Source organism: Trichosporon asahii (assembly GCF_000293215.1).
Source record: "Trichosporon asahii var. asahii CBS 2479 unplaced genomic scaffold scaffold00048, whole genome shotgun sequence".
Classification (NCBI taxonomy): Eukaryota; Fungi; Basidiomycota; class Tremellomycetes; order Trichosporonales; family Trichosporonaceae; genus Trichosporon; species Trichosporon asahii.
Genome location: NW_014040876.1, coordinates 23,371 through 50,342, shown reverse-complemented (window position 1 = coordinate 50,342; position 26,972 = coordinate 23,371). Strand labels below are relative to the sequence as shown.

Below are 26,972 nucleotides of genomic sequence, written 5' to 3'. Positions count from 1 at the left end.
TGGAGTGGGTGGGTGGGGAGGGTTGGTGAAACGAGGGCCTGCCTGGACTTGCGTCCCGGAGTATCAGACAATCTCGAAACGAACCAGAAAAGAGTCTGACATCGGCGGGCGGTGTAAGGAAGGTTGTCCGGGCGAAGCTGTACTTCTCCGGTCCTGATGGAGATCATCGTGGCCATGTGCTGCGCCACAGCCCTCGTCCCCGCCACGATCGGCGTGCTGAAGAAAGGGCTGCGAGAAGAAAGGTTGTCATGGGGTCGAGACCGGGGCCAGAGACCGGGGCCAGACAGCTGTTGAAATCCCCATTCGCCGTTCTCGCCATGCGTGGCGGAAACATCAACCTTCAGGTTCTTGCAATGCTGATGGATGGCGCGCCCAGATTGCACATCACTTCAACGCATGCGTGGCATAACCACTCTTGCCGTATCCCCGGTTCATGATGATCTTGTGGCCCCTGTGGGTCCTAAACAGAATTCTCGCTCCGAACTGGGACGGGTGTAGGCGGAGCCCGGACGCCTTGGCTTTCTTCTTGAACTTCTGCGTGAGGAAACGCTTGTATGTCTCTAAGGACGGTTTGTCGTCGATAAACTCCTCAAGTCCGACGATGATGATGTCCGAAAAGGTAACACTTGGAAACGTTTCGAGGAAGTTAACGAGTAAGCCCCGCCCATTCCCGACGTCGCTGAAGGACATCCACCGCCTCCGTTTGGTTTTGTTGAACAGCAGAACCGTAAAGACCTCTTGGCCCCATTCGTGAAAGTCTTGGCCGAGCGCTGGCCAGCTGCCATACGTCTGTTGGATGGGGTCGCCATAGCAGTCGATGGAAAGCGTCAAGTTCTGGCACGACTGCGGTTCTCGGCCCATCGTGTACTTTTCGTGTACCGACTCGACTTCCGGGGTTATCTTGGAGTGCGAGTACCTGAGAAAGAGGAGAAGGTGTTGGGGGCCCAGGTCCCAGTGTGGCATGCGGGGTCCGACATTGTGCCAGCGCACAAGTGGCGGCACAGGCTCTTCGCTGAGGTCGTCGTCGTCATCCACGCCGTCGTACAGTTCGCGAAAAGGTCCATAGTCGGGCCAGGAGTCGTCGTTATAGCGAACTTGGTTCGTTGCCCAGAAGAGGCATTCCGTCAACTCGCCTAGCCTACACTCGTTGACACCCCAGTTGATGACGTCGACAACACGGGTGCGAGCCAGCAACCTCGTCCATTTCTCGCCGAGCTCCTCCTCGACCCACTCCTTTTCGTATTTCCAATCGTCACGGTCCCAGTCGAAGATCTCTTGTCGTCGGTACGGTAGGGATCGCAGAAGAAGTGTCTTCTTCGAGCCGACCTGATATGACTTGATGAGAACACGTCCGTCGATGTTTCTGTATGAGGGGTCCATCCCTTCGTAGGTCTCCTGGGGTACCTCATCCTCTCGAATGGTGTCCTCGCGCAGATGCAGGGAGATATGGCCAATGAGGACTTCGGTTGCGCGGTCGCGCCAGTTCCTGCACACGTTGCCGGCGACGATCGCAGCATCCTCGGACATGAACAGCCATACAGCGTCGATAACTTCGGGGTAGAGTTTGGCGTCGAGCATTGCGAATTCGATGTTGAGAAGACCGTTGGTGTGAACGCGGGTTGCTTTGGGTCGCAGAAAACCTCCACTTTCGCGAATTGCGATTCAACTCATCGCGCGATTCGCTTCACGGGAGCTATTCGAGGTCGCTCAAGCATGATACAGTCTGCTCGCCTACCTCAATGCACGCCTTTCGTAGCCCCCGGGCCCGTAATAGTCGTCCATTATGGCCTTGTGCTTGGCGTGGGTTCTGAAGACGAGCACCGCACCCGAGGCAGAGGGGCGGAGGTGCAGACCATGCTCCTTCGCCGTCTTCTTGAACTGCTTCCTTAAGAAGTCCTGATACTGCTCAAGCGGCTCCTGCTCTTCGAAGAACTCCTCTAGGCCAACGACAGTCACATCCGAGAACACTCCATTAGGGAATGTCTCGAAGTAGTTGACAAGCAAGCCCCGAGTATGCCCGACATCGTCAAAGCCCTCGCCGCGCTTTTTGCCTGTTCTGTTGAACAGCAGAATTGTGCAGTCGTCCTGTCGCCCGCGGACGTCGCCGGGACCCATCGACCGGGTGATGTCCCACATACCGAGGACGGGGTCACAATAGCAGTCGATCGAGAGGGTCAGATGGCGGCAAGCGTGGGGCTTGCGTCCATACACCTTGTCGAAGTCCCCGATGAACACCTCTGCGATGTTCTGTGCATGGCTGTAGTCGAGGAAGAACAAGACCTCACTTGGCCCTAAATCCCAGTGGGGCATGGTGTAATCCTGTACGCGCCAGCGGACTAGAGGAGGTCGGATGGAAGCTGTCTCCGTGCGAAGTGGGTCTGCTGGCCGGATAGGCGACCACATATCGTAGGTGCGAGCTTCGAATTGCACTTGCCTCGTTGATCTGAACAGCAGATCCGTGAGTTCGCCTAGTTGGCATTCGTGAAGGTTCCAGTTGACAGCTTCCACCACTTCCGCCTTAGCCAAGAGCTTTTGCAAGTCCATACCAAGGTCCTCGTCGATTTCCTCCTTCTCGTAGAACCACTCATCGGCGTCGAAGTTGTAGATCTCGCGCCGACGGTATCTCAAGGACTTCAGTAGCATCGTCCGCTTCGAACCGATTGTGTATGATTTAATGAGAACACGACCTGTGATCCGCCGATACGGCAGAGGTGCTCCGATGGGCATATCCTCGAGCACGGGGTCGGCGTCCTCGTTGTCATCCCGTCTATGCAAAGCGATGTGCTTCATCAGCAAGGGGATTGCTCGATCGCGCCACGACCGGCATACGTTGCCCGCTACGATTGCACTGTCCTCTGTCATATGGTCCCAGATCATATCGACGATGTGGGGATGGAACTGGGCGTCGATTGTCGGCATGATGTCGTATCGCCGATGGGTCGATGGAGTGGTGGAGTCGAAACCGATTCCAACCGTTTCGTTCGAATTATTGACTCCCCCTTCTCGTTCTCCAAATCGGTTCGGTTTGACCTCCACTTTCGCGACGGCGCGTGATTTTGCGGAAGCAAATTCATTGACTCATCGGAGCCCCGCACAGAACGCCCCTAGCACGGATGTCAACCTCCGTCCCTCTCTGTGTTGGGTTGCTCTGCACTCCTTCTTGCATGGTGCACATCGACCATCTCTCTTACCCCCACATCATTGACTCGATATGGGCAAGCTTCAGCCTCCGTGATCTTTCCATTGCCCGCCGTGTCTGCCAATCGTGGCGTTCACGGGCGGACGCTATTCTCGCCAAACTTGTCCGACATCTATCGCTAGATTTCCGCCATGGCGCGAGCCTCGGGCAGCCCGATCGAGTGGGTCTCAGCGTGCGCGATACACACGACACCCCAGGAATGCGCGCTTTGATCTCAGTGCTCTATTTCACTGATGGCACTGCTTCTGGTATCAGAAAGCTGCAGCCTCTGAACGAGCCATGGCATTCGCTCTTCGCCGCAGGCCAGGTGGAGGTAGTTGACCTCATCGGGTTTCCGGACTTTCGACCGTCGTATCTCCCGGAGCTCTTTGGGGCCGAGTCCGATGTTGGCGCCGGCGGTGACTGGGAACCATCCGCCAAGCCTGTCGTCCGCTGGTACAACACGTATCCGAGTTGTCAAGAGGCGATAGCGTATACGCCTCTTGGTCCTGATACACCAGTGTACTTCCTTGACCTCCGCCCAGGGCTACCGCTTCCTACCATTCATGTTCCGAACGAGCGACAGCCACGGAATCTCATTGTCAGCATCGATTGCTACACCGATCCCACCACTCCTATCCTTAACAAAGGACCCGCTTTCGACGTGGCTCCGCCCATGGTGACCGACGACGGAGAGATGCAACAGAATCTCTCGACAGTCACAGTGATTCTGAACGACAAGCGTAGCCGTGGAGACCGCATTGAACAAGGAGGGACCGTCGACCATGGCTTGCTGTTCAACTATGTGCAGATGCTGTATGGCCTGCGTGACATGCTTTGTGTCGTCGGCCTTGATGCCTTCCTCGACGAGGATGCGCTGCAAAGGTATCGAAACAACCTCGGCAAAGAGCTGCTCGACTGCTATCGCAAAGCAACCGGCACTAGTCCGTACGACGATGTTGACCCGGACAACCCCCCGGCTGAGCTGAACCTCATGACCCTCGAGGAGTTCAAGGAATGGAGGGCTATCGGCAGGGAGAAGTACGAGAAGTATAACGTCCGCTGAGCCGCTAGGTCTCAGCGTTTGACCGCCCCATAGTGCCCCTGATGGGCACTAATCGCTATTATGCCTCCATTCCGAGCCATCTCAACGATGGAGCGCCCAGATGAATTCAAGGCATGGTGGATTTCGTGCTTCTGAGGTGCGTTCAGCATGGATCTCGATCGACTCCAATCTGGAAGCGCCTCCACTCCGTTGGGAGGAGTACGCCATCTACGTTTCCAGACATTGCCTGAGCAACCAACACGGCAATGTGAGATCGTGACTGCACCACTCTGCCCAAGGTGAAGGAGGTGCGCGATAGCAGGCCGATGCACTAAGTCCTGCAAGGTTTGAGTGGCGTTCACAGTTCGCCGGGCCATGACGACGCCAGCTAGTGCGTGATAAGCTTGATCGTGAGTGGAAGATGTGCAATGTCTTGCGGTCCACAACACCGGAACCACGTGTGCAACATGTGTGACGAGTGCATCCCGCACAGCGCTACGACGGAACTCTATCGCAGTGTTCAGTGTGGAGGATGAGAGCGATACGCAGCAAGATGCCGTCAGCGATAAGGCACGTTGGCTGGCCACGACCGGCCACCACACGCGATGAAACGGCTGAGCGAATCTTATCAGCTGCCAGTTTCATCTGCGCCTCTGCTCGTCTCAATGCTATGAACAGTCTTCCTGACAACTTGGCTTTTAGATGGGATCTTGGCGCCGAGCACTTGCACGACTGCGCCTGCTCGCCCTCCGCTATGTGTAGGCGCACAGGCCCTGGTGGCCCTGCACACGTGGCTTTGCCTCCGCCCCTCCACCGCGGTCACGTGCCCACGCCAGCCTTCTCACATCCCGTAGCCCGTATTGTTTATGCATCGCCCCATTCCCTTAGGCTCCTGGCCCGCTACACTATGTTCCCCGCAACGTGCCCCGCATGCTTCGCCTGGCGGATCCGAACTGCGGCCGACGCATCGATGAGGCGCGGCGCCCGGAGACGGCCTCGCGGTGCGCAGTCCGAGACTGAACATGCTCAGCGGGTGTCGCACAGCAGAAGCAACAGCGCCGACGCGGCGTGCAGCGCCGGCCCACCTGCTGCAACAGTCACTCTTAAGCCGCATCATCCACAACTTTCCCGTTAACGTTCTTCCCCGCCCTCCCATTCACAACTTGCTCCTTGCCATTCTCGACTTGGCTCTCACTTGATTCCCCCACTAGCCACCGACCCAGAACCCATGCAGATCTCCGTCGTAGCGGCTCTAACCGCCGCGGCCTTGGGAAGCTCGGCGCTGGCCAGGCTCAACCCTATCGATCATCCGGTTCTGCAAGCTCGATATGATCCCCTTAGCACTGCGGGGACCAATGTTACTCAGACGCCTCCTCCGACCGCTAGCAACAGCTCAACCCGCTTCCGCACCGCGAACACTGAATGTAAGCTCCCTCCCGCCTGATCATACGCTGACGGTAGCCTTCTATGTCTCGTCGATGCCCGACGTCAACTTCCAGTTCGGCGAGATGTACGCCGGCACCATTCAGCTTGACTCAACTACTGTGAACGCTAATGCCTCCGGAACTGGCAGCAATGCCACCGCCCAGGCCGATGAGATGTTCTTCATCTTCATGCCAAAAGAAGGCGGTGAGCCGGTCGACGAGCTGACGATCTGGCTGAACGGTGGCCCGGGCTGTTCATCGATGGAGGGGTTCCTGCAGGAGGTCGGCCCGATCTCGTGGCTGGCAGGCACTCACTCTCCCGAGCGCAACAAGTACGCGTGGACGAATATAACCAACATGCTCTTCGTGGACCAGCCCATCGGCACTGGCTACTCGCGCGGAACACCATCGGCGACTTCACAGCCTGAGTCGGCCGCGCAGTTCCTCGCCTTCCTGAAGAAGTTCCAGGCTCTATTCGGCATCTCCAACTTCCGCATCTACATGACGGGCGAGAGCTATGCGGGTCGCTACATCCCCTACATCGCCGATGTGATGCTGAACGCGAACGACACGCAGCACTTCAACATCTCCGGTGCGATCATCTACGACGGTGTCATCGGCAATCACCTCTTCACGCAGCAACAGCTCGTCGCGTACCCCTATGCTGAGGAGAACTGGAGTCACTTCGGGTTCAACTCGAGCGACATGGCGACCTTCAAGCAGCTCCACCAGCAGTGTGGGTACGAAGAGTACATCAACAAGTACATGACCTTCCCTGCCTCTGGCGTGCAGCCGCCGCGCTTCTGGAACAGGACTGACCCGGAGACGTCCAAGTGCGATCTGTGGAACAGCGCACTCATCGGCGTACTGAACATCAACCCCTGCTTCGACCCTTACGAGTCCAACAAGCCTTGCCCCATCCTCTGGGACGTCCTCGGCATGTCGGGCATTACCAACCTCGTTCCCCCCGGCACGACGGTGTACTTCGACCGCCCCGACGTGAAGAAGGCGCTGCACGTGCCTGCCGACCTGACATGGCAGCAGTGCACCAAGAAGCCTGTCTTCACGGCAGGCAACGGCAAGGCAGGACCGGGACAGAACGGCGATCTGTCCGAGGACCCGATCCAAGGCGCCCTCCCCCGCGTGATCGAAGCGACGCAGCGTGTCCTCGTGGCGAACGGCGACTTTGACTTTGTCATCATGACGAACGGCACCCTCCTCTCGATTCAGAACATGACGTGGGGCGGAGCGCTCGGTTTCCAGACTCAGCCCAGCGAGCCGCTCTTCATCCCCCTGCGCGACATTCAGCACCGCGAGGCATTCGCGGCCTCCGGTCTCGGTATCGACCAGTTCATCATGGCGCAGGGCCAGATGGGCATCCAGCACTACGAGCGCGGGCTCATGTGGAACCAGGTCTGGGGCGCTGGTCACATGCTCCCCGCCTTCCAGCCCCGGGTGGCCTTCATGCAACTCCTCTGGATGCTGGGGCACATCGACAGCCTTGGTCCGATCACCGGACCGGCCGGCAGTGCAGGAGGTGCAGCAGCTGCTGGGAACGGCACGGCCGACAGCAACGTGATGTCCAGCGGCAACAATAACGGAGCAATGTCCGGCGCAACGGCTGGGAACAGTACGTCCAGTGCCGGCTCGATGACCGGCGGCAACGCTGCTGTGGGCATCGACAGCGCGGCCGGGAACACAAAGGCCTCCGGCAATGGCACGGTCGGAAGTGGTGGGGCTGACGGCAGCAATGCCGTTGGTGGCAATGGGGACGGCGGCAGCGTTGGCAGTGGTGACCTGGCTGCTTCCGGTGTAGCTGGTGCGATGGTCTCTCAGGCTGGTAGCTCCCCCACTGCGAGCGGAGCCGGTACAAGTGGCCCAGCGACCGTTGGTGACGCTGCGGGCGGCGGCCATGCTGCGGGTGGCGAGCAAGGCGCAGGGGGTGAGTTTGTCGCCTGGGCGAGCAGCGAATTCACCTTCGGCAGCGATGGCCAGTAAAGTGCTACGTTAGGAACTGTTCATAGACCTTCTTATGCACAAGCACGATGAGCGCAGCGGTTCCATCTAAGTTGTACAACGTTTCTGATCCTCCACGAGTACAGTCTACATCTTCTTCTCCGAGGCGTAGTAGTTCGACGAGCCCTTGTAGTCACCTGACGGACCCTTGTAGTCGCCCTGGTGGTACTGCGGCGGGCCCGAAGGTCCGGCCCCACCACCCTTCTCGTCGCCATATGCAGGCGGGGGACCGACAGGTTGCGCGCCTCGCGTGAGCGTGTGGCTGAACCTGCTCCAATCCGGGCTAGCCTCGTACGTGAATTTGAGGCCCTCATTGTCGGTAAGCGTCCAAGCGTGGCCGCCGGGTACTCGGGGTTGGATGTGGGTGAACACGCATCCCATGCGCTGCGCGAACGGCTCGAGGGTGCGGAAGTCGCTCTCTCCAAAGGGGGAGAAGATCTCGTCAAAGTGCATGTCGAAGTGGGCGAGTGTTGGAGCCGGGATGCGCAGCCCAGCCTGCACGGGGTCGAGCATGCACACGACCTGGCCCTCGACGGGACCTCCACGGACGTCCTTCACGAGACATGCGCCGGGGATGTTGAGACACCGCATTCCGGCGGCCGCGACGGACCAGGGGAATTCGTCCAGGTCGGGTCCGGGCGTCACGAGCAGCAGACTTCCAGCAGCCAGGTCGGCGATGTCCATCTGCTCGCCCTTCTGCTGGATGGCGCGCGTATACGCCGCGTCGGCGCGGGGCATCTGTCGTCCGCCCATGGGGACGGCCTGCGCGTATCCCCACGTCATGGCACGCATCCACCCTACAACTCCGATGAGCACGCCGGGGAGAATGATGCGTCCCCTCGGACCGCTGAATTGCACCTTGACGTCGGGCGAGACCTGGACCGTAATCCCGTCTTCGGTGTAGGGTCCAATAGCCGCGCGGACGACACCCTCGAGCATTCGTGAACGCAGGATCTCGTACAGCACACTTGGGAGGGCGAAACGCTCGAGCCCGCTGCCGTCGGAGACGATTCGGGCACCCGTGCCGACCCATGGATCCCTCTCGGTTCGTGACGAGGAGGACGATTCGGACTTGCCGTGCCGGTCTGTCTTGGTTATCGTTGTTGTTGTTGTTACATTGGCGGACCAGTCGACTGAGACTTCGACGGTCTCGGTCACTGTGGGCTTGCCTCCGAAGAAGCCCATGGTGGATGTATCGATGAGGTGAGAATGGAGAGTGTAGGAATCGCTCTGAGAGGAGGGTGTCAAGCCACTGCCAGTGATCGTTACAGACTCTGGAGATGGCGGATGTGGTGATATTGAGTTCGGATCAGCAGCCTGGACCAAGATGCTCCACGGAGTGTGGAGGCCCGGGCGATGCTGTCAGCCTCCACCGCGCGTCATTGAGCACCGCATCCCGTGCCTGATCTGCGAGTTTATCCAGTTTATCCTTACCCTTGTGATGTCGTTCAGAAGCGCTCATTATGCGGGTCTAGGGCGAGCGTGTATCCGTAACTGCAAAGTCCTCGCGTTACGATGCAATGCATTGCATAGGCCAGGCGAGGAAGAGTAGAGTCCCTGGGTTGATAAGGATGTGCGTACCCCGAGACAAGCGGCGCTGCCCAGATGACTGGTGCCGAGGTAACCGATGGCTGTGCGGGTGATCGGCGACCCGTCGATCGGCTTCGATATGCCTCGCAAACATTGCATCACTAACTGAATTAACTGAAAAACGAGGTTGACGAATCTCCTCGCCCTCCTCGGGCGCCACAACCCTTCCTCGTGCTTAAGCCGTTTTGCTTGTTCTGTCGCCGCGTTCGCGAGAGGCGCGATACGTCAAGTATTTCTGGCATCAGCCACACCACCAAAGCCCAGTCTTACCGATATCAAGGCGACGGACAGCATGGAAACAGCGAAGAACGCGAGCACGATCGCTGAGAACCATCCCTTAGCAGCGATGTGCATGAGGACCGACCATTCCAGGTCCGATTCACGCCCCGTCTCGCTCGCAATGTATTTGTCGAACCAGTAGCTATACCTCTCGGGCACCCCAATATCCGCGTCGATTCGACAGAAAAACATCAACACCACTCCAAGGATGAGCAGTGGAATGCGAGGCCACAGAGAGCATAAGTTGAGCTGCCCACGGAACAACGATCGCAACGCGCAGAGACAGAGCACTGATCCTGCCAGCGGATACAACAGCGCCATACCCCTGTAGGATCCCGCATGAAGAGCCTGCAGGAAAAACTGCACGCCAGCGACGTTGACTTCAGCGAGCACTGCTACTGGGCTTGTTGCCACCTTTGCTGTCGGGGCGGCGCCTACGCAATTATGACTGATGTCGGAGCGGTAGTCTTCGAAGTACAATCTTTCCGCGAGTTCAATTGGCGTGATTCCGGAAATCATGCGGTCAGCTATGCCATATCTGGAGCTCACGGAGAAGGCTTTATACGGAATCTGGCCCAAGTACACGGTGTGCGCTGCTTTGAAGCATCTAGTGTAATTCCGATTACTGAACCATTGGTACACGGTTCGGCTGTGTATATCCCACGACGGCGTAAGTTGCAAAGGTCGCAATTTCTCTCCGGCAACTTTAGCGTAGTAATTCACCACTTCCCGGGCGGCCTCGAAAGATTCTTTACTGCGTAGTGTGCCAGGGCTGGAGGGGTCGGGGGAATACAGGCTCGCAGCGGCCTTGGCCCAGTCTCTGTATGCCCGCAACCCATCTTCACTCCTTCTTACAGCGGAGCTGAGTGCGCTGGTGTTCTGTGCTTCATCAGTGATTCTGAACGCCACCACTGGTACGCACACCGAGGGTTGCAAGCAGTAGGGCGATGCCAATTTGGAGAGGAAAATGGACGAGTTCCCATAAGGAATCCGTCCAGATATTTCGAGGTACACCACTCTTATCGGCATGGCAGTGACCGGAGAAGAGCAAACCCCACAGACAGTACACAATCCCCACCGCTTTTGTCAGCGTGCTCCTTCTGGGATCTCACTTCCGAAAATCTGAAGTGCAATGAGTGGTGTTGGGAGTCCCCAGAAGGCGAGTGATTGCTGGAAGAATCCTACCCAGCGGTTGAAGCCCTCTCCGCTTGAAAAGTCAGCGACGATCGGCGGGTATTCGATGAAGAAGTGTCCTCTTGCTTACATGAGCATGAGAGTTAACGTTGAGTAGCGTTCCTCAATGTACTCTGCCAGCCTTCCATCACCTTCGTCATCGGAGGACGCTTGAACGACCTGGAAGCAGATGGCTCCGAAGATACAAAGTGTCCTAATCGCAATGAACTCGCGCTCTGGCGGCACAAACACAAGCGAAAGTGCACAGGCTCCCGCAGTGAGCATTATCAGAATAGGACGCCACAGCATTCTGTATTTCCACGGCGGGCGAGCCCGATTCACTCGGATGATGACTGCAGTTTCAGCGATGGTCGCCCGCGCTACTTGGCTCACGAATGAAATACTGCAGGGCAATCACAGCCTGGTAACTGCAAAATAAGAACACAATCTGTCTGAATGCCCAATGGCTATAGTCTGTCGTCAGTACAGATGACGCGCTAATGGACTTACTGCGTGGCTCCTCAAGTTTGAGGTCCAGTGGCGTGTCCTTGCTCCATTGTGGCTGTACATCCTTCCAGAACGAACCCTCGATGGTGAATTGGTTACTGCATGCCCCAACGCCGACAAGGAGTAAGACATGCACCCCTTTCATCACGAGGTGAAAGACATCATGGGACTCGTAGCGGCCCTCGTACCTGACAGTAGTCACCCACATGCACTGGATGAGTAGCATGTAACTATCGTCAGCAGGTTCAACACAAACGTGACCTACGCAACCAGGTGGGCAATCTGCATGAACTCCCACATGGTCAAGGCTTTTGTGAATACGGAGAAAGTCGACGCCACGGCCAAGTCTCCGTTGTCAGCCAACTTCACCAGTAGAAGCGTAAAAGTGCAGCGTACCGTAAAACATCTTGAGCCACATGTTGGGCCTGCGGTCGGCAGGCACAATCGGCTCATTCGGGTCACTTGAGATTGGGCACAAAAAAGCCTCCCTTAAGCGCCCCCAATGACTGTTGCGCTGTTCGCAGACGGCCGTGGCGGCTTGCGACTTAGTGTCAAGGCTGAAGTTGTCTGAGAGCAAGGGCTTCGACCTGGTGTGAGTCCACTACACTCCTCCGAGCGACGTACACATCATCTTTGTCATTGAGGTCGATCGAGCCTTGAAGCTTCTGGTGCGAGCGTTGAGTTCCGGAAGGGGCCTGAGGAGGGTTTGGCGAACCACTGTCGAGTGAGGAGCGGTTGGCAACGGCCGGTATCGGGCCGTTGCCGTCGAAGCTAGACGTCAGTAAGACTGCTAGTGGCCTGACTTACGGGGTTGGGTAGTATGCTTGAGCCGACATGATCGCTCTAGTGCAGGTGACTGCGGCCAGCTTTCGACAGGTGGGTGTGGACAGTGGACGGTTTTATATAACTTCCGGTTGCAGGTTGGCACCGGCCGTCCCTACTGCTCCATCCCCACCTCGCAACGCACCTGCACTCAACGCTGGGTCAAGTAGCTTGGACCCAAACACGGTGCACAGAGGCGAAGGGGAGCTGTGGGATGAGGCTCGAGCCCGCCGCCCTCGAACCAGTTAATAACTGGTGCTTTTAACTTAACTACGGTTGCTTCTGACAGCCGGTGTAATGTGGCGCGTGGCTATCATGCCGCCATGGCGTGTCACTCAGCGAGACTTCTTCGCGACGGATGGGTCGCCCTGCCATGCGAGGTTGTTCCCATCCATCTTCCTGCCGCACACACAGCAATGGGCTGCCGATGATGGGGTCAGTGCATATGCCTCCGTCAAAGCTTCGTCAGGACTGTTCTGCCCACTAGGGTTGACTGGCCTTTCAGGAAGCATCACTGCGGTTGGTTTTGGTTACGAGCAAGCCTGCCGGCTCGTGAGCATTGAACCCTCCGTTTTTGTCACTTTAACCGCTTAGTGCTCGGGTTCCGGTACAAACACTTCGTTCATCACATTAACGTCGAGAGTTTACCACATATCATCATGCCTGATGTTTTCCTCTGCAAATCGTCGATTGCGAGATTGTCACAGTCATATTCGTCTTTGCTACCTCCTGCTGTCCGACTAGTCGAGCACTGCTCCGAGGCCCAGGACAAGCAGCACACCCCAGCCCGTGGTCCAGGTTGCGAGTGCGCCACTCGAAGGTCTCTCCGGCGCAGGCACGGCGCTCTGCTGAGGCACCGAAGTGTTGCTCCCAGACGCCGACGCACTGGCCGCACTGGTCTCGGCGGGAGCTGCTGCCCCTGAAGACGAAGGCCCCGAAGACGTTGAGCTCGAGCCTCCATCACCTCCGTCATTGTCGGGGTTGTAGCTCTTCCCAAGCGTGACCTGCTTTAGTGCCTCGCGGTCGCCAAACACCACAATCTGGTCGATCTGTCCCCACTGACCCCCTTGGTCTTGGCGTTTCTGGAGGATGGGCCACGTCCAGCTGATCTCGAGCTTCTGGCTCAGGTCACCCAGACTCGCCTCCCGGCTCCATTTGAACGTCACCTCGCACCCGGTGGTCGTGCCCCCCTGTCCTGTGGGCTGTTGCAACTGCTCAACCTGTTCCTTGGCAACCTCCACTCCACCCAGGGACAGTTTCAGCTCGCCCTCGGACGAGGAAGACTGAGACGCGATCGTGATTCCAGCGACGTCCGTGCTGATCTCCATTTCCATCTTGGCCTGCGTGCTGTTTGTGCGCTGGCCGGCCGAGGAGGGGTCGCAGGACATGGTTTGCTCCCATTCGTCGCTGACCTCGACTTCTTCAGGCTCGACGCGACGGGAACGCTGGCCGTTTGTGCTCACTACGCGGCGTTGGCCGGAGGTGCCGCCGGTTGGCATGGGAGCGGGGATGGCGCCCGTGCCCAGGGGCGGAAGGGAGGCTGGGGTTAGAGTGAGGCCGGAAGAGTGACTCACGGAACAGCCCGCTCGGGAGTCCGCCACTGGTTCGCGTCATGAAGTCGTTTGCCATACTGGAGATAAGGCTTGACATTTGTTCCGGGTTATCGGCTGCAGCGTGAATTTGCCGGCAAAGCGCGTCCTCGACGCCAGGTGGGCAACAGCCAGTCCCAAGGCATCGGTATCCGTTGATGCAGGCTCCGGTTTCTGCATGTATTAGTCTGCACTCCTTTGAACAGCAGGAAGGATAACTCACGGCCGCAGCAGTAGAAACCCGAGGGTGCGCACGTTCGCCCGTCGGGGCAGGTTTGGAAGACCGTCTGGCCGTTGCAGGTGCGCGTTTGCTGCCGCCGCTCGAGGGGCGAGGAGAGGAGGAAGGTGTACAGGTCGTACTCTCCTGCAGCGGTCGAGCCGGCTAGGCCGAGGGCGGCGATGGACCAGGTGATGGTGGGTAGCATGTCCTTTCCCGTTGAGATCAGAGTTGCGATGTCGGGAACCAAAGTGATGCGCGAGGTAGCATTCTTATAAACCCCCAAAGCGGACGCCGGCCGAGTCGACGCGTTACAAAGACCCAGATCTGAGATCGCCCGGGTTCCTCTGCCGGTCAGGTGGCCCATGCATGCCATGCTTGACTCTTGAGCTTCCGCGTTCATGTGCTGTATGTGTCGGGCCACATTCCTGCTTCTGGTGACCTGGTGCCGGGTCCGTGAGTAGGTCGGATCCGAGATCCATGTCAGTCCGCACTAACGTGCGCAGTTCAATGTCTCTTGAGGTGTTAGTGTCACGCGCTCTCGATCTCTCTTGGCATGCAAGGATGCATGCCCCACAAGCGATCGTGGCGTATTTCGGGGCGTTCACCACAAGAGGAGGGGTGAGTCATGGTTGTGCGCGTGGGAGGACCGAGGAGGGGCGTCCCGTGGGAGGACCGAGGAGGGGCGTCCCGTGATAAGATGAGATAACGCTCCCTGAACAGCCCACCTGCCCAACGTCCGGATGTCACCCCCAGGGTTCCCACAGAACCGGCAGGACCTGAACAGAACGAGGTGTTAGTCATGACCGAGGAGAAAACTCTGATTTCGATCCGATTCGGTGCATAATTGATACGAGCATAGTTGTGGTGTATGAGAGCCAGGAGGGCTGCTCCCGCGGGGATAGATACAGTTTCCGATTTGTTGACAAAAACCCAGTCCGTGTGTTGGAAAAGACGTTGAGACCTTGGTAAGGGGCAAGACATTTTTGTTGAAAAAGACTAAAAAGAGCGAAGAATGAAGAAATGGGCATTCGAGAAGGGGGAGGACTGAGTGAACGGAAGGCGAAGACGACGAGGTCCTTACGCAACTTGGGCTTACGCCCTCAACGCAAGCGCCTACTTCTTGTCGTCAATGTCCGCCTCGACGACCTCCTCGCGGACTCCGTTCGGGAAGACCTTCTTGTCGTCCTCGATGGTGGCGCCGCTCTCGAGCGAGGTCTCACTTCCGATACCCATGCCCGAGACGTCGTAGCCGTGCTCGATGAGGTACTGGCGGAACAGGGCGTCCTCGTCGTTCATGGCGTCCGCGCGAATGTTGGGGAAGAAGATGAGAACAACCAGCGCAGAAAGGAGCGCAAGACCGGAGCCAATGTAGAAGATACCCGTCTCCTGGAGGTCTCCGGGCGGGAAGCGGCGCACAATGTAGTCGAACGTGTACGTGCCGATGAAGGCGCCGACCTTTCCACTGGCCGCGGCGAGGGAGTAGAGCTGCGCGCGGGCCGCGGTGGGGCCCGAAGCCTTGGCGGCGAAGAGAACGACGTTGTTTCCGGGACCGACCTCGCCCCACGACAGGAAGATGCCGTACATGATCGCAAAGCCGACGATGCGCTCCTTGAAGTAGCCGTAGGCGCCGGAGAGGGCGAATCCGAAGATGGACTGCATGACGAGACCCAGGATCATGGTCGGCTTGGGACCGAGCCAGTCACAGAGGTATGCGCCGATGAAGGCACCGGGAACGTAGAAGAAGTTGATGAGACAGCCCCAGCCGAGCTGCTGCACGAGGGGAGGGTCGTCGCCGATCGCCTTGGACGTGATCGTTCCAGCGTACATACCTAGAGGTCAGCTTCGCCGTGCCAGAAGAACTCACCGAAGGGGTACGTGATCCAGTCGTAGATGAACCAACAGAAGCACACGGCAAGCAGGCGCACCCAGTACCGGCGGAAGATGAGCTTGTAGGGGATCTTCTTGTGCTTCATCGAGTTCTTCTTGTACACCTCAGGCTCGTCCATGAACAGGCGCGCGATGATGAGGAGCAGCGGCGGGAAGGCGCCGAGCACGAACGCGCCGCGCCACACAATGCCGAGGCCCTTGCGGCTCTCGCCAAAGATCCAGACAAGCACGAGGGGCACGAACCACGCAGCGGGGAAGCCCATGTCGATGATGAAGTGCGTGGCCCAGACGAACAGGCGTTGCTGGCGACCCTTCTTGACCGTCGAGTTCTCGGACGATTCGGCAGCCGCAGTGGAGCCACAGGGGTACTCGCCGCCGATACCGATACCGAGGAAAAAACGGAAGGCGATGAGGCAGTTGATCATGACCTGGGGAGGACCCGAGGAGGCAGCGCAGAGGATGAGACAGATAACGATGATCGACTAGATGTTAGCTTCAGCGGTCGCTGTGGTCAGGTACGCACAGAGGTGAGGAACATGCCTGGCTTGCGGCCCATCTTGTCCGAGATGACGCCAAAGGAGAGGATACCGAGAATCACTGAGGTCAGCACGGCGACAGCTGGGCGGCGCAGCAGCTTGCGAACTCACTTCCTGCGAAAGCGACGGCACTGAGGACCGTCCGGTTGTTGTTCTTCTTCGAGTCCATCGTCTCCGGGTACAGAATGGCGAGCACCGTGTTGACGGGCGAGATGACGGCGTTCGCATATCCGTCCGAGAAGAGCGCCGCTCCGGCCGCAAAGATGCTGTGACTGTCAGCTAGACATTCTCGGAAGAGCAACTCACGTAGCGGTGGAGCCGAGCTTGGCCTTGCGGCGCTTGCTCTTCGCGACGGACGCCCTGCGGCGGGCCTCTGCCTCGGAGTCGACCTCCGTCGACTTTTTACTGAAGATGTTCTTCAGGCCAGCCATGGCTGTAGATGATTATAATTCGGTTGTGGGTGGAATGGTGGCGGTGGCGGTCGTCGCGGTCCGGCTGTCAAAGAGACGAAAGGCGAAAGGGTGCGATCCTCGGTCGGGCGGGGCGATAGTGAGATGATATAGAAACTCAAGATATGATAAAGCGATACGGGCGGGGGGATGGACGCGGGGGCACTACTCTGCTCCAGCCTAGCCCGTTTAGCGGGGCGGGCTGGCCCCAAGTTGGGCCCGGGGCAGGGCTAGCGCGCAAAGGGGCTGACCCGGTAGGAACGCTTGCGTATTGCGTACATGGCGTCAGGCGGGGCGCGGGGTCCTTAATTGCGAGCCAGAGCTAAGGGGCCCGAGGGGTAGAGGGGTCGCATGAGCAGTTTGTTGGCTGTGTGTTGGGTCGAGCGGGACGCCTCGAGCCCCATGTGGGAGGGGTGCAGGTGGTGTGCGGTGCTCGATGCCAAGATCGCCAAGCCCAGGCTGACCCTGTCTGCATGCAGGGGTCTGCAGGCGTTGTGCCCCGGGCAGGGCCAGCTCGCGGCCAAAAATACGACGCGGCGTAGAGGCTAGAGCGGAGTGAGGAGCTCTGTGAATGGTCCGTTGTACGCCATAGCCGGCTATAAGTCATGTGACCGCGACATTTTGAGCGTTTTCAGCGATTTCACCTTCCAATCACTGCGCAGATCAGTTTCTTTTGACGAGCAGACACGGTGCCTGGCTGCAATCTCGTACCTGCGGGCCACCATCCAGACGCGCAAAGTTCACCCTCGCCTGGAGGCGGGCGGCAGCGGAGCAGAGGAGCAGGTCACTACTGATAGAGAGGACGGACGGACGCATCGCCGAGTACGCCGCGATATTACTCAATACAGGGGTTCCTACCTAAGCTTTGGTCCCGCGTCAATGCTCGAGAGCTCATTGCTCCATCGCGCGGTGAGTCCCACTCTTCTGTTCCTCCCCCTTGCCAGAGTACGGCACGCAAAGCACGCCAAAGGACGGCTCGCTTGGTTGAGCCTGAGCATGAGCCTGAGGGGCGGAAGCATTTCATCCTCGTCTCATCATGCATGCCTCCGACCGCCTGTAGCTGAGTTCCGGTTCCGACTGACGGACCACGGCAGCCAGTGAGCGGCCCCCCGTCTGTCAGCAAGCCGTGTCTACTAGACGAGCTAGACGGCGGGCATCCATACTTTAACCGTCCGCCCTCCGAGTGCTAGGAAGTCTGTTTCGGGGTCAGTTGGTTGAAGAGGTTGCAACGCTCTGCGGGTCCAAAATGCGGATGTTGCACAGCCCCGGTACGATCGTCGTGCCTGGTGCCCGGATCTGCCTGGCTCCAACAAGGAACAAACGCAAACGCGCAAGCGGCGCACCTTCGAAGACTCCACCACGATCCGAACACTCGAATCATGTGCTGCAAAGAGACTCATGGCTTGAGCACATGATGTTCAGCCGCGGGGAAGGCGGGTCTGATGGCGTCAGAGCTTATGTTCGCCCACCGTGCTGAATGTCACTTGACCGTCTTCCTGTTCCTTATGCCGCCCTTTTACGCCAAGCTGCAGCGTGAATTGCTCCAGCGGAGTGGTGCCATGCAATCGCAGACGTCACGAACACCGGTGAGCTCGCCGCGGCCAGCAGCGGAAGCAATTCGGCGAAGTGCGGCCAAGAACGGGGTCGGATAACGATAATCTCGTCTTTGAACTTATCTCTCGGCCCGTAGGCGCTTACTACAGTCGCTCCGTCCAGTGGCCGGCATGCCCAAAGCTTCATCAGCAGTGAACACAACGAATGCAGGAAGGTCCCCCCGATCACGTCTTAAGCGGCCGTGCGATGCCTGTGAGCTGACCTCTAGCTAACAATGCTGACGCAAGGCCGGCGCAACAAGCAAATGTGCGCGATCCCCGTCGCCCCGCCATGTGTCGGATGCAGTACGCGGGGAAGGGAGTGCACGTTCAACATGGCCCCGACTTCTCGCAAACGTAGGCGCAACTCGCCTCCTCTAGCAATACCTGTTCCCCCGTCGCTGCGTCCTCCAGCGGAACCCGCCGCTGCCGGACCGTCCTCTATGACGCGGACAGCGCCGACCGAGGACCCCAGCTCGCTCGAAGACGACGCAGACGACGAAGAGTCCCACTTTGTGGGAACGGGCGTATTCTCGAGCCTTATCCTCCCCTCTTCTCGCGTCAGCTCGGCATTCACGCGCGAGGGCATTCTCTCCTTCAGGCAAGTCTCGACCGACGAGCAACACCCGGCGTACTTTATCAAGCACCCTTCCTTTCTCTACGGCCGTGCGCCCAATTCTGGGCAGGACGCATTCAGAACTGCATGTGCGCTCGTACCTGAAGTAACGGCGGAGAGGGCCATCGAGGCACTCGTGCGCATCACCCTGCCTGCGTTCCCCTTCATTGACGGAGAGAGGCTGGTGGCGAGCACGCGGACGTCGCCGCGCTACGCTCTGCTGACGGGGATCATGGCACACTGCACGAGCTACCTCCCCGACATTGCTCCTCTGCGCAAGGAGCTCTGGGCCCAGGCGTTGCTGGGACTCGAGGACGAGTATCGGCAACCTCGACTCAGGACGCTCCAGCTCGCAATCCTGGTTCTGTGTTCGAGACCAAGCGAGAATGCGGGTCAGTGCGAAATTGGTTTGGGAAGGGTAAGTCTGCAACCGAACGTTACTCCGCAATGGCCACGGAAGCGGAGAGACATTGATCAGTGCTTACCTTGCAGGCGGCAGGCGCCGCTCAGCTCCTCGGGCTCCACATTGACCCGACTTTCTGGACATTGCCAGACTGGGAGAAGAGCATTAGGCGGAGGATATGGTGGAGCTTGGTTGTGCATGACAAGTGGCGAGCTCTCCTCTATGGCAGACCCTGCCAGTGGGTTACTTCTATAGCAACCCCACCGCTGATTCCAGAATTGCAAGAGAAACGCACAACGTCCGCATTCCCGAGGTCGAGGGGGATAGCCGCGATGCGCGGTTGAGCATGTTGAGTTTCGTGGCCGAGTGCCATCTGACCGAGATTGTGGAGTGAGTCTCAGTCAGGCGTGGACCTGACGGCAGCGATCTCCTTCGACACTTCTACAAGGTCAACGCTGGGCATTCGGTCGTCACTCGCCTCACGATTCTGGATGACCTTGAGACCCGCGTGGACCGATTGACCGAGCGGTTCAGCGAATTGTTTACTGACTCACCAATCCAGCCGAGTGGTGTTCGTGAGTGTTCAACCATTATCCATAATTGACTCCAGGTTCCTGCCGTGTCTCCTTTCTCGGACTTCGGGTCGTGATCCACCGTCTGATCGTGGAGAGTCTGACTTCTGGCCCTCAGGTCGATGCCGCTATACACCGCGCAGGGGAGATGTGCAAGGATGCGTTCGCCTATGCGGCCACCTTGGCACCCGAGGCACATGAGGCATGGTCGCCCTACGCCTCGCTCCACATCTCGAACTCCATCTCGTTCGCTCTGCAGCTCATCTTGAAGGGCAACACAGCTCTCCTGCCGTTCGTGACCGACTTTTTCGCCCACGTTGTCTCACGCTGTAACGAGACACATTGGGACGTGCTCGAATCGGCTCTGAAGAGGAGCGCAACCCTGCTCCTTATCGCGTCGAGACAGGTACCCGAGCTGCAGGAGACATATCGCGCTGTGCAGGTCTGTCTCGGCCTTGACACGGTGAATCAGGAGTCTCCGCTGTCTCTCGAAGCCCTTCTGGCCCCACTCGGCGATCTCGGCGATCTGTCCTGGCTTGATGGAGCTTTGCTCGGTGCACTGGGCGATGCGTCTCTTCTCTAGGCTGGTATCTTCTGACATAATCCCCTATATGGCTAGTACCGATCCAGCACGATGGAGGTCTTGAGGTCTCCATCCTTGTCAAGCCATCCCTTGCCCTCGACGAGCTTGATGGCCTTGTCCCTCAGGCTCTTAGCCGTCGCTTCGTCGTTGACCTTGAACGAGAACTCGGTGTAGAGCTCAGTTCCGCTGCCGCTGGCGGCCTTGACGGGGAGGACCTCGACGCTGGCTTCGACGCCCTCGAACGTGCCGTCCCACACGCTCGAGGTGACGGGGCCGTGCTCGCGCGAGCTCTTCAGCGTGCTCTTGCCCCAATCCTTGCTGTGCCAGTCCTGAAGCTTGCCGGGAATCTTGTCGACGAGGAGCTGGAGTCCGGCTCCACCATCCGGGAGCGAAGTGCCCGAATATCCAGAAGACGAGGTCTTCTTCTCGTTCGAGAAGGAGAGAACCTGCTTGCCGTAGCTCCAGTCGACCTGGGCTTCGTAGTTCGTGTCGCTGGAGTCGAACCCTTCGTCCTTGGCCTGCGACAGCGCGGAGGAGAGGTCAGAGACGGGGTACCTCTTCTTGTACGTCAGCTGGAGGTCCTTGCCCTCCTTGTGTCGGAGGCGGACGGCCCAGCCGGCCGCGTTCAGGGCCTTTTCGTCCGTGTCGTAATAGGCGTAGGTGCGCTCTTCGGAGGAGGATTCGAGCGCAAAGGCGGAGACGAGCTCGGAGGAGGGCTTGCCGGAGGAAAGAGCGGCGGGGAGGAGCGAGAGCTTGACCTCGAAGTTGGGCGTCGCGACCGGCGCGGAGAGAGCGGGCACGCTGAGTAGCGCAGCGACGAGGAGGCGGAGCATGCTGGGTGTTGTGAGATGGGGTTGGGCGAGGCTTGCTTGCCCGATGCCCGCATATTTATAGACACCTAGCGAACCTATGGCCGTGACATGGCGTCAGACAGCAGAAAAGTGACATGACCTGACAGAAGCGCGTTTCTTTTCATTCGGCGTGCTCTCCGGAGGTATGGGTTCGATCACTCTGAACCTTCTGCCAACGAGAGGACGAGAGACAGAAACGTTCTTGGAAAGATGGATGGACCCTGGACGGCCGCACGTGCTCGCTTATCACAAATTGACCGACCCTGCCCTCTGCTGACGGAACACTCGGCCGCGCTTGATGCCCGCGCGTTCCATGGATAGAACATGACGGCAGAGAGAGAAATCCTTCTGCAGGGAGCGATGGAGACAGGAGCGAGGGTGCTGACATCTGTGGACTCCAATTTCCTCGGAGGAATGGCCGACTCGCCGAGATAGGCAGGATCCTCCATCCACGCTGACCAGTCTCTCCAGTCAACCAGCCGTTATCATGGTATGCATTGGCTTCTGACTATTCTCTACTTGCCCGCAATAGCATCCGCGATGCGCATGCACTCGTCCCAACGGTCATCCTCGGCGACACCAATCTTGCCCTCGCGGATCTCCCTCAGTTTGCGCCCATCGGCATCTTTGCCCTGGTACCACTCCTTCGCAGCTTCCTCGTGCCGTCCCTCGAGGAAGAGCTGGAGCGGCGCGAGCCACTCGCGGTTGACCTTCTTGTCCTTCTCGGTCCACCCGAAGCGCGCACCGTACCACCAACACCAATAGTCATCCGCATGCGTGACGTGTTCTCCGAACAGGGAGATCTTGGCGTATGCGTCTGGCTTCCACGCAACGCGGTACCGCAGGATGTTGTTGGGGTCCACGCCGCCGGCGACCAGGGAGCGCACGAGTGCGCGCTCGGGGACGTAGACCTGACCGCTGGCCGTGATCTCGCCAAACTTGGCGCGGAGGGCTTTCCACTCTTCTGAGCCGCGCTCCAGTTCGCCCTGGTCAGGAGGCAGCTGCGGGTCGTAATAGTCGAGGAGGCGTTGCACAACCGCAGGACAATAGTAGTTGTCCAGCTGGGTTCGGAGGTCTGCCCGCGACGAAGGCGGGTTTGTCACTCCATACAGCAGCTCCTCCTCTGCCACCTCACCCAGGAGGACGGGAATGTTATACTTCTTAAGCGCGGCGGCGAGGCGGCCATCGTGGAAGCTCGCATACAGGTCGGAGGGAATGAAGGCGTCGTCGGTGACGGCACGGAAGGTGTGGATCTTGAGCTGGAGCACCGCGTCGACCAGGTCCTGCATCGGGATCGCGCGGAGCTTCTTCATCTTCTCCTCGCCGGAGCCAGTTACGCCGAACTTCTCACAGAGACCGTCGAATCCAGGCTGCGACTCTGCGAGACTCTTCGGCTGCGCCGGGAGCGTGTTGCTCCAAAGCATGAGACGCTTCACGATCGGCTGCGGTTGGCGCAGGTCGTACGCGATCTGCATCTGGGCAGAGTAGGCGCCCGCGGACAGTCCTCCGAGCGTGAGGTTGTCCCCGTTAGCGCCGAAGATGGCCGCATTCGCTTTGATGACCTCGAGGGCGAGGCGCTGGTCCCAGAAGCCAAAGTTGCCTGCTGTTCCATCGTCGTTCTCGGCGCGGATCTCCTCGCTCGCCAGGAAGCCGAACAGACCGAGTCGGTACGCCGGCATGACCACTACTGCCTTGAGCGCTCCGTCACCCAGTCCCCAGCTGGGGTCGGTCCGGTCCGTCATACCACTGGCGCCGATCTGCAGCCATCCGCCGTGGATCCACACGAACAGCGGCCAGCCGCCGGCGGGTGGCTCACCCGGCGGCGTCCAAACGTTGAACGTGAGCGAGTCCTCGTTCGCCACTGCTCCGGGGACGCCAGAAGGGAACTCGTCCCCCGCATCGTTCTTCATGACGTACGTCGGCTGCGGGGCGATGTATCCGAACTTGTCTCCCTCGACGCCGCTCCAGTCATGGTCGTTGGGGAGGGGAACAGGCTTCCTCCATCGCAGCTCGCCAGCCGGCGCTTGAGCATAGGGCACTTGGCAGAATCGGCGCGCTCGCGCTGTGCCGTCCGAGGCGACGATCTCGATACCCCGCAGGGTTCCATGGTCGCCGGCGGGGATTGTGATGGGGCGGTCTGTTATCAGCGTGTTTGAACCCTGAGCAACCGGGCTGAGAGGTTGCAGGCACACCCGCTGGTGGGAAACTCACAAGTGTCGCCTGGCGCGGGTGTGTCGACGACCTCGCTCTTCTGGGTCTGGGTGGTCATTGCGGAGTCTGTGTCAAGGCGGCCGGGGACGTTTGGTTGCTGACGAGGTTATATGTCGATCGGGAGGGAGGTGGGCTTGGCTCTTGTGGACATGTGGGCAGGAATGTCGGGCACATCCGAGAGTGTGGGGCTCGCATCAGCCGAGTGCCAGATCGCGTCAGGTCTCATTGTTGTCAGTGGGCAGGCACACGTGATTGGGGTGTAACTCTGCATGCGCTGTTGTCGACGGTGAACATTGGGCGATGAGAGCGCGCATGCAAGGGACAGTCGGCAGGGTTCGGAACGGGCGTGCGGGGTAGACGTCCTGGACGACGGTGAGAGCGCACGAACAGTCCGCATCTTGAGGTTCAGGTCTGTCAGGGATCTGGCCGTGACACGACGACGCGGGCGGACCCGCGACCAATCCGCGCCCACCTAGATATTGCTGTCGACGCCGTAGATCAGCGAAATCTCGGGCTCTTTGTGGACGTCTGATATCATCGACGCGGCTAATGTTGATGTTCAAGACGCACAAGGCGGTCCGTGCAGCGAGACTGATGAGGTCAGGTGGCATGAGTCACGCCAAGATGCAGCAGAACCCGGAGCAAAGCAATTCACAAGAAAGAAGAGTGTGGTGATGCCCGAAACCCGATTCCGCCGGTAAAGTTCAGTAAGCGTTGCGGAAACCCTGGCGAGAGCCCGAAGAATGGACATGGACACCGTGGCCACCGAGAACCCCGTTCGACCCGACCTTCATATACATTGGGCCATTCCACGCGATCCCCCGGTTATCTCTTGCTATCGCCCCATCCACCATGGCCCAACCATTCACTATCGCAGAGCAGCTCCATACCAAGGAGACCCCGTCGGTCCTCATCGTCGGTGCCGGGTGAGCTTAGGATAGGTTTCCGCAACTGACAGCCAGCATCGGCGGCATCTCGGTCGCGCTCGACCTGGACCAGGCCAATCTGTCCAACTGGGTCATGATTGACCGCCTCGATGACGTTGGCGGAACATGGTATGCGAACCGCTACCCGGGATGCCGATGCGACGTGCCTGCCGTCGCCTACTCCCATTCGCGCTTCACCAACGCTCAGTGGACCGAGACGCATCCGCTGCACACCGAGATCCAGCGGTACTGGGTCAACATCTGCAAGACGCAGGGTCTGAACAACCGCATTCGGCTTGAGACCGACTACGTCAAGGCTGAGTGGGACGAGGACAAGGATGTGTACCACGTCACGCTGCGCGACAACAAGACCGGCAAGGAGTACACCGAGGACTATCGGGTTATCGTTGGTGCGACGGGCGTCTTCTCCGAGCCGCAGCGCATCGAGGTCCCCGGCGAGAAGCAGTTCAAGGGGCGCGTTGTGCACGCGGCCCGCTGGCCGAAGGACCTGACGAACGAGGCCATGCACGGCAAGACGGTTGCTGTCATCGGCAACGGAGCGTCTGGCGTGCAAATCGTGGGCACTCTGGGCCGAGACGACAAGATCAACCTCGTCTCGATCGCCAAGAGCAAGCAGTGGCTCATGCCTTCCTCCTCGGGCCCCATCACGCAGGACACGAACAGCTCCCCCGTGTCGGACAAGCTGCGCGACATCCGTCAGCGGCATCCGTGGTTGCAGCGGCTGCACCGCTGGGCCATCCTCACCTACATCGACCGTCGCTTCTACGTCCAGTGGGAGAAGGAGGGCGCGGCCGAGCGTAAGCGGATGGAGAAGAAGATTGGTGAATGGATGATCTCCCGCGCGCCCGAGCACCTGAAGGAGCACATCGTGCCCGAGTTCCCGTTCCAGGCCAAGCGCTACATCTTCGAGGACGGCTACTTCAAGGCGATCAACAGCCCGCACGTCCGCGCCGTCTTTGCGCGCTTCCAGGAACTCACGCCCAAGGGCGTCCGGACCGACACGGGCGAGGAAATCCCGGCCGACATTGTCATTCTCGCCACGGGATACAACGCGGAGCACATCGACATGGAAGTCACCGCGCCCAAGGAGAGCACGAACAACTACAAGACCCGCGCCGACCTGACGTGGTACCACGGCACGGCTCTCCCGGGCCTGCCCAACTACTGGACGACGCTCGGCGGCAACTGGGTCGTGAACCACAGCTCGGTGACCGAGATCCTGGAGGTGCAGGCGTCGTATATCACGCAGATCGTGCAGGCCATGCGCGACAATGGCATCACGCGCCTCGAGGTCAAGGCCGATGCGGCCAAGGCGTACGACGACCGCATCGCCGCGCGCCTGCAGCGCACGACGTGGCCGCGCATCAAGTCGTCCTACTGGCAGAAGGGCGGGCACGGGCGCATCTTCACGCACTACCCCGGAACCGTCCTGGATCAGTGGTGGGACAACGCCTGGCCCGTGTGGAAGGACTACATTGGCGCCGAGAAGCTGGCCCGTCGCCAGCAGATCCGCAAGACGGTCGCGCTCCTCGCACTCATTGTTGCGGCGTCGTTTGGCGCGTACAAGTTTGGCCCCGCTGTCGTTGCCAAGAGCCACGAGATCGTCAACAGGCTCTACGACGCTGTCGTCAACGCTCCCAGCATCCTCAGCAACGCCCGTCACAGCATCGTCTCGCTCATCAACAGGTCGTAGGCGATAGATCTAGGTTTTCATATAAGTATATCCCGGTATTCATAGTCAGAAGTATGCACTCGTTAGGCCTTGTAGTGACCGGGCAGGGCTGAGCAGGGTGCAGGTGGTGTTCGCAGTTGACACCGAGCGGGCGCTGCCTGCGTGTGTCAGCTTCTGCGCTCGATGCAGCTGATGATGGGGATGATTCAGAAATCTTGGATATTGGTCCACACATGATCTATTCGGTGGGTTGAAGGGGCTCTACATCGAAGGTCATACAGCCGGGCCAACTCACATAACAGAATGGAGCAGGGTTGGATCATCCGATGCAGGTGCTGGGTGGCTTGTCGCACGACGTGGTGCGCTATCGAGCGCAGGTGTCGCTATGCGGTCGTCCAGTCCCCTCCCATGAGCACATGCGCTAAATGGCGGCCGTTGCAGGGTCTTCAGAATTGTCAGCGACGGAGCGTTGTGGAAGAAGATGATGCAGACGTGAGAGTGAGGTGGCCTCTCGTCGTAGGTGTTGTCTGACCCAGGCAATACCGTCTTGGAGACGAAACGACGCCGTCACCTGCTCGCACAGCCTTGCAACGTCGCCCTCGAGTGCACGCCCTTCCTGCCCAACGACTTGTCCGTCGGGCGGAGACAGCAGTGTCTGTGTCCATGCGCCCTCGCTCCTCGCACCGGCACAGCTCTGTGCGGACAGGCATTCCTGTCCTCATGATACGATCAGGGTCGACAAGAAGCGGCGAATTTGCAAGATGCCGAGTGGATTCCGGTGGACATAAGTAACGATGGAAATAACATCTG

General features: G+C 59.2%; 11 protein-coding genes across 11 annotated transcripts; 4 read left to right on the top strand and 7 right to left on the bottom strand.

The window, feature by feature from the left end:
* Nucleotides 1-384: 384 nt before the first annotated feature.
* On the bottom strand, nucleotides 385-2,919 carry A1Q1_01090 (uncharacterized protein; the record flags this gene model as incomplete). The annotated part of the gene is made up of 2 exons (XM_014325371.1): nucleotides 385-1,645; nucleotides 1,736-2,919. 2 exons carry the CDS (start codon nucleotides 2,917-2,919, stop codon nucleotides 385-387), a joined length of 2,445 nt encoding a protein of 814 aa, XP_014180846.1.
* Nucleotides 2,920-3,113: 194 nt separating this feature from the next.
* A1Q1_01089 (uncharacterized protein) lies at nucleotides 3,114-4,244 on the top strand (the record flags this gene model as incomplete). The annotated part of the gene is made up of 1 exon (XM_014325370.1): nucleotides 3,114-4,244. One exon carries the CDS (start codon nucleotides 3,114-3,116, stop codon nucleotides 4,242-4,244), a length of 1,131 nt encoding a protein of 376 aa, XP_014180845.1.
* Nucleotides 4,245-5,451: 1,207 nt separating this feature from the next.
* Nucleotides 5,452-7,645, top strand: A1Q1_01088 (pheromone processing carboxypeptidase (Sxa2), putative; the record flags this gene model as incomplete). Its single annotated transcript, XM_014325369.1, has 2 exons — nucleotides 5,452-5,647; nucleotides 5,685-7,645. The coding sequence occupies 2 exons, from the start codon at nucleotides 5,452-5,454 to the stop codon at nucleotides 7,643-7,645; spliced, it is 2,157 nt and encodes a 718-aa protein (XP_014180844.1).
* Nucleotides 7,646-7,750: 105 nt separating this feature from the next.
* A1Q1_01087 (uncharacterized protein) lies at nucleotides 7,751-8,848 on the bottom strand (the record flags this gene model as incomplete). Its single annotated transcript, XM_014325368.1, has 1 exon — nucleotides 7,751-8,848. One exon carries the CDS (start codon nucleotides 8,846-8,848, stop codon nucleotides 7,751-7,753), a length of 1,098 nt encoding a protein of 365 aa, XP_014180843.1.
* A 630-nt stretch (nucleotides 8,849-9,478) lies between these two features.
* A1Q1_01086 (uncharacterized protein) lies at nucleotides 9,479-10,561 on the bottom strand (the record flags this gene model as incomplete). Its single annotated transcript, XM_014325367.1, has 1 exon — nucleotides 9,479-10,561. The coding sequence occupies one exon, from the start codon at nucleotides 10,559-10,561 to the stop codon at nucleotides 9,479-9,481; it is 1,083 nt and encodes a 360-aa protein (XP_014180842.1).
* Nucleotides 10,562-12,774: 2,213 nt separating this feature from the next.
* Nucleotides 12,775-14,048, bottom strand: A1Q1_01085 (uncharacterized protein; the record flags this gene model as incomplete). Its single annotated transcript, XM_014325366.1, has 2 exons — nucleotides 12,775-13,634; nucleotides 13,847-14,048. The coding sequence occupies 2 exons, from the start codon at nucleotides 14,046-14,048 to the stop codon at nucleotides 12,775-12,777; spliced, it is 1,062 nt and encodes a 353-aa protein (XP_014180841.1).
* Nucleotides 14,049-14,956: 908 nt separating this feature from the next.
* A1Q1_01084 (phospholipid transporter) lies at nucleotides 14,957-16,697 on the bottom strand (the record flags this gene model as incomplete). The annotated part of the gene is made up of 5 exons (XM_014325365.1): nucleotides 14,957-15,672; nucleotides 15,744-16,212; nucleotides 16,254-16,327; nucleotides 16,378-16,532; nucleotides 16,573-16,697. 5 exons carry the CDS (start codon nucleotides 16,695-16,697, stop codon nucleotides 14,957-14,959), a joined length of 1,539 nt encoding a protein of 512 aa, XP_014180840.1.
* Nucleotides 16,698-18,642: 1,945 nt separating this feature from the next.
* On the top strand, nucleotides 18,643-20,481 carry A1Q1_01083 (uncharacterized protein; the record flags this gene model as incomplete). Its single annotated transcript, XM_014325364.1, has 5 exons — nucleotides 18,643-19,341; nucleotides 19,416-19,564; nucleotides 19,612-19,716; nucleotides 19,889-19,901; nucleotides 20,017-20,481. 5 exons carry the CDS (start codon nucleotides 18,643-18,645, stop codon nucleotides 20,479-20,481), a joined length of 1,431 nt encoding a protein of 476 aa, XP_014180839.1.
* Nucleotides 20,482-20,513: 32 nt separating this feature from the next.
* A1Q1_01082 (uncharacterized protein) lies at nucleotides 20,514-21,314 on the bottom strand (the record flags this gene model as incomplete). The annotated part of the gene is made up of 1 exon (XM_014325363.1): nucleotides 20,514-21,314. One exon carries the CDS (start codon nucleotides 21,312-21,314, stop codon nucleotides 20,514-20,516), a length of 801 nt encoding a protein of 266 aa, XP_014180838.1.
* Nucleotides 21,315-21,847: 533 nt separating this feature from the next.
* Nucleotides 21,848-23,601, bottom strand: A1Q1_01081 (carboxylesterase-lipase family protein; the record flags this gene model as incomplete). The annotated part of the gene is made up of 2 exons (XM_014325362.1): nucleotides 21,848-23,469; nucleotides 23,544-23,601. 2 exons carry the CDS (start codon nucleotides 23,599-23,601, stop codon nucleotides 21,848-21,850), a joined length of 1,680 nt encoding a protein of 559 aa, XP_014180837.1.
* Nucleotides 23,602-24,395: 794 nt separating this feature from the next.
* A1Q1_01080 (uncharacterized protein) lies at nucleotides 24,396-26,183 on the top strand (the record flags this gene model as incomplete). Its single annotated transcript, XM_014325361.1, has 2 exons — nucleotides 24,396-24,445; nucleotides 24,506-26,183. 2 exons carry the CDS (start codon nucleotides 24,396-24,398, stop codon nucleotides 26,181-26,183), a joined length of 1,728 nt encoding a protein of 575 aa, XP_014180836.1.
* Nucleotides 26,184-26,972: the final 789 nt, after the last annotated feature.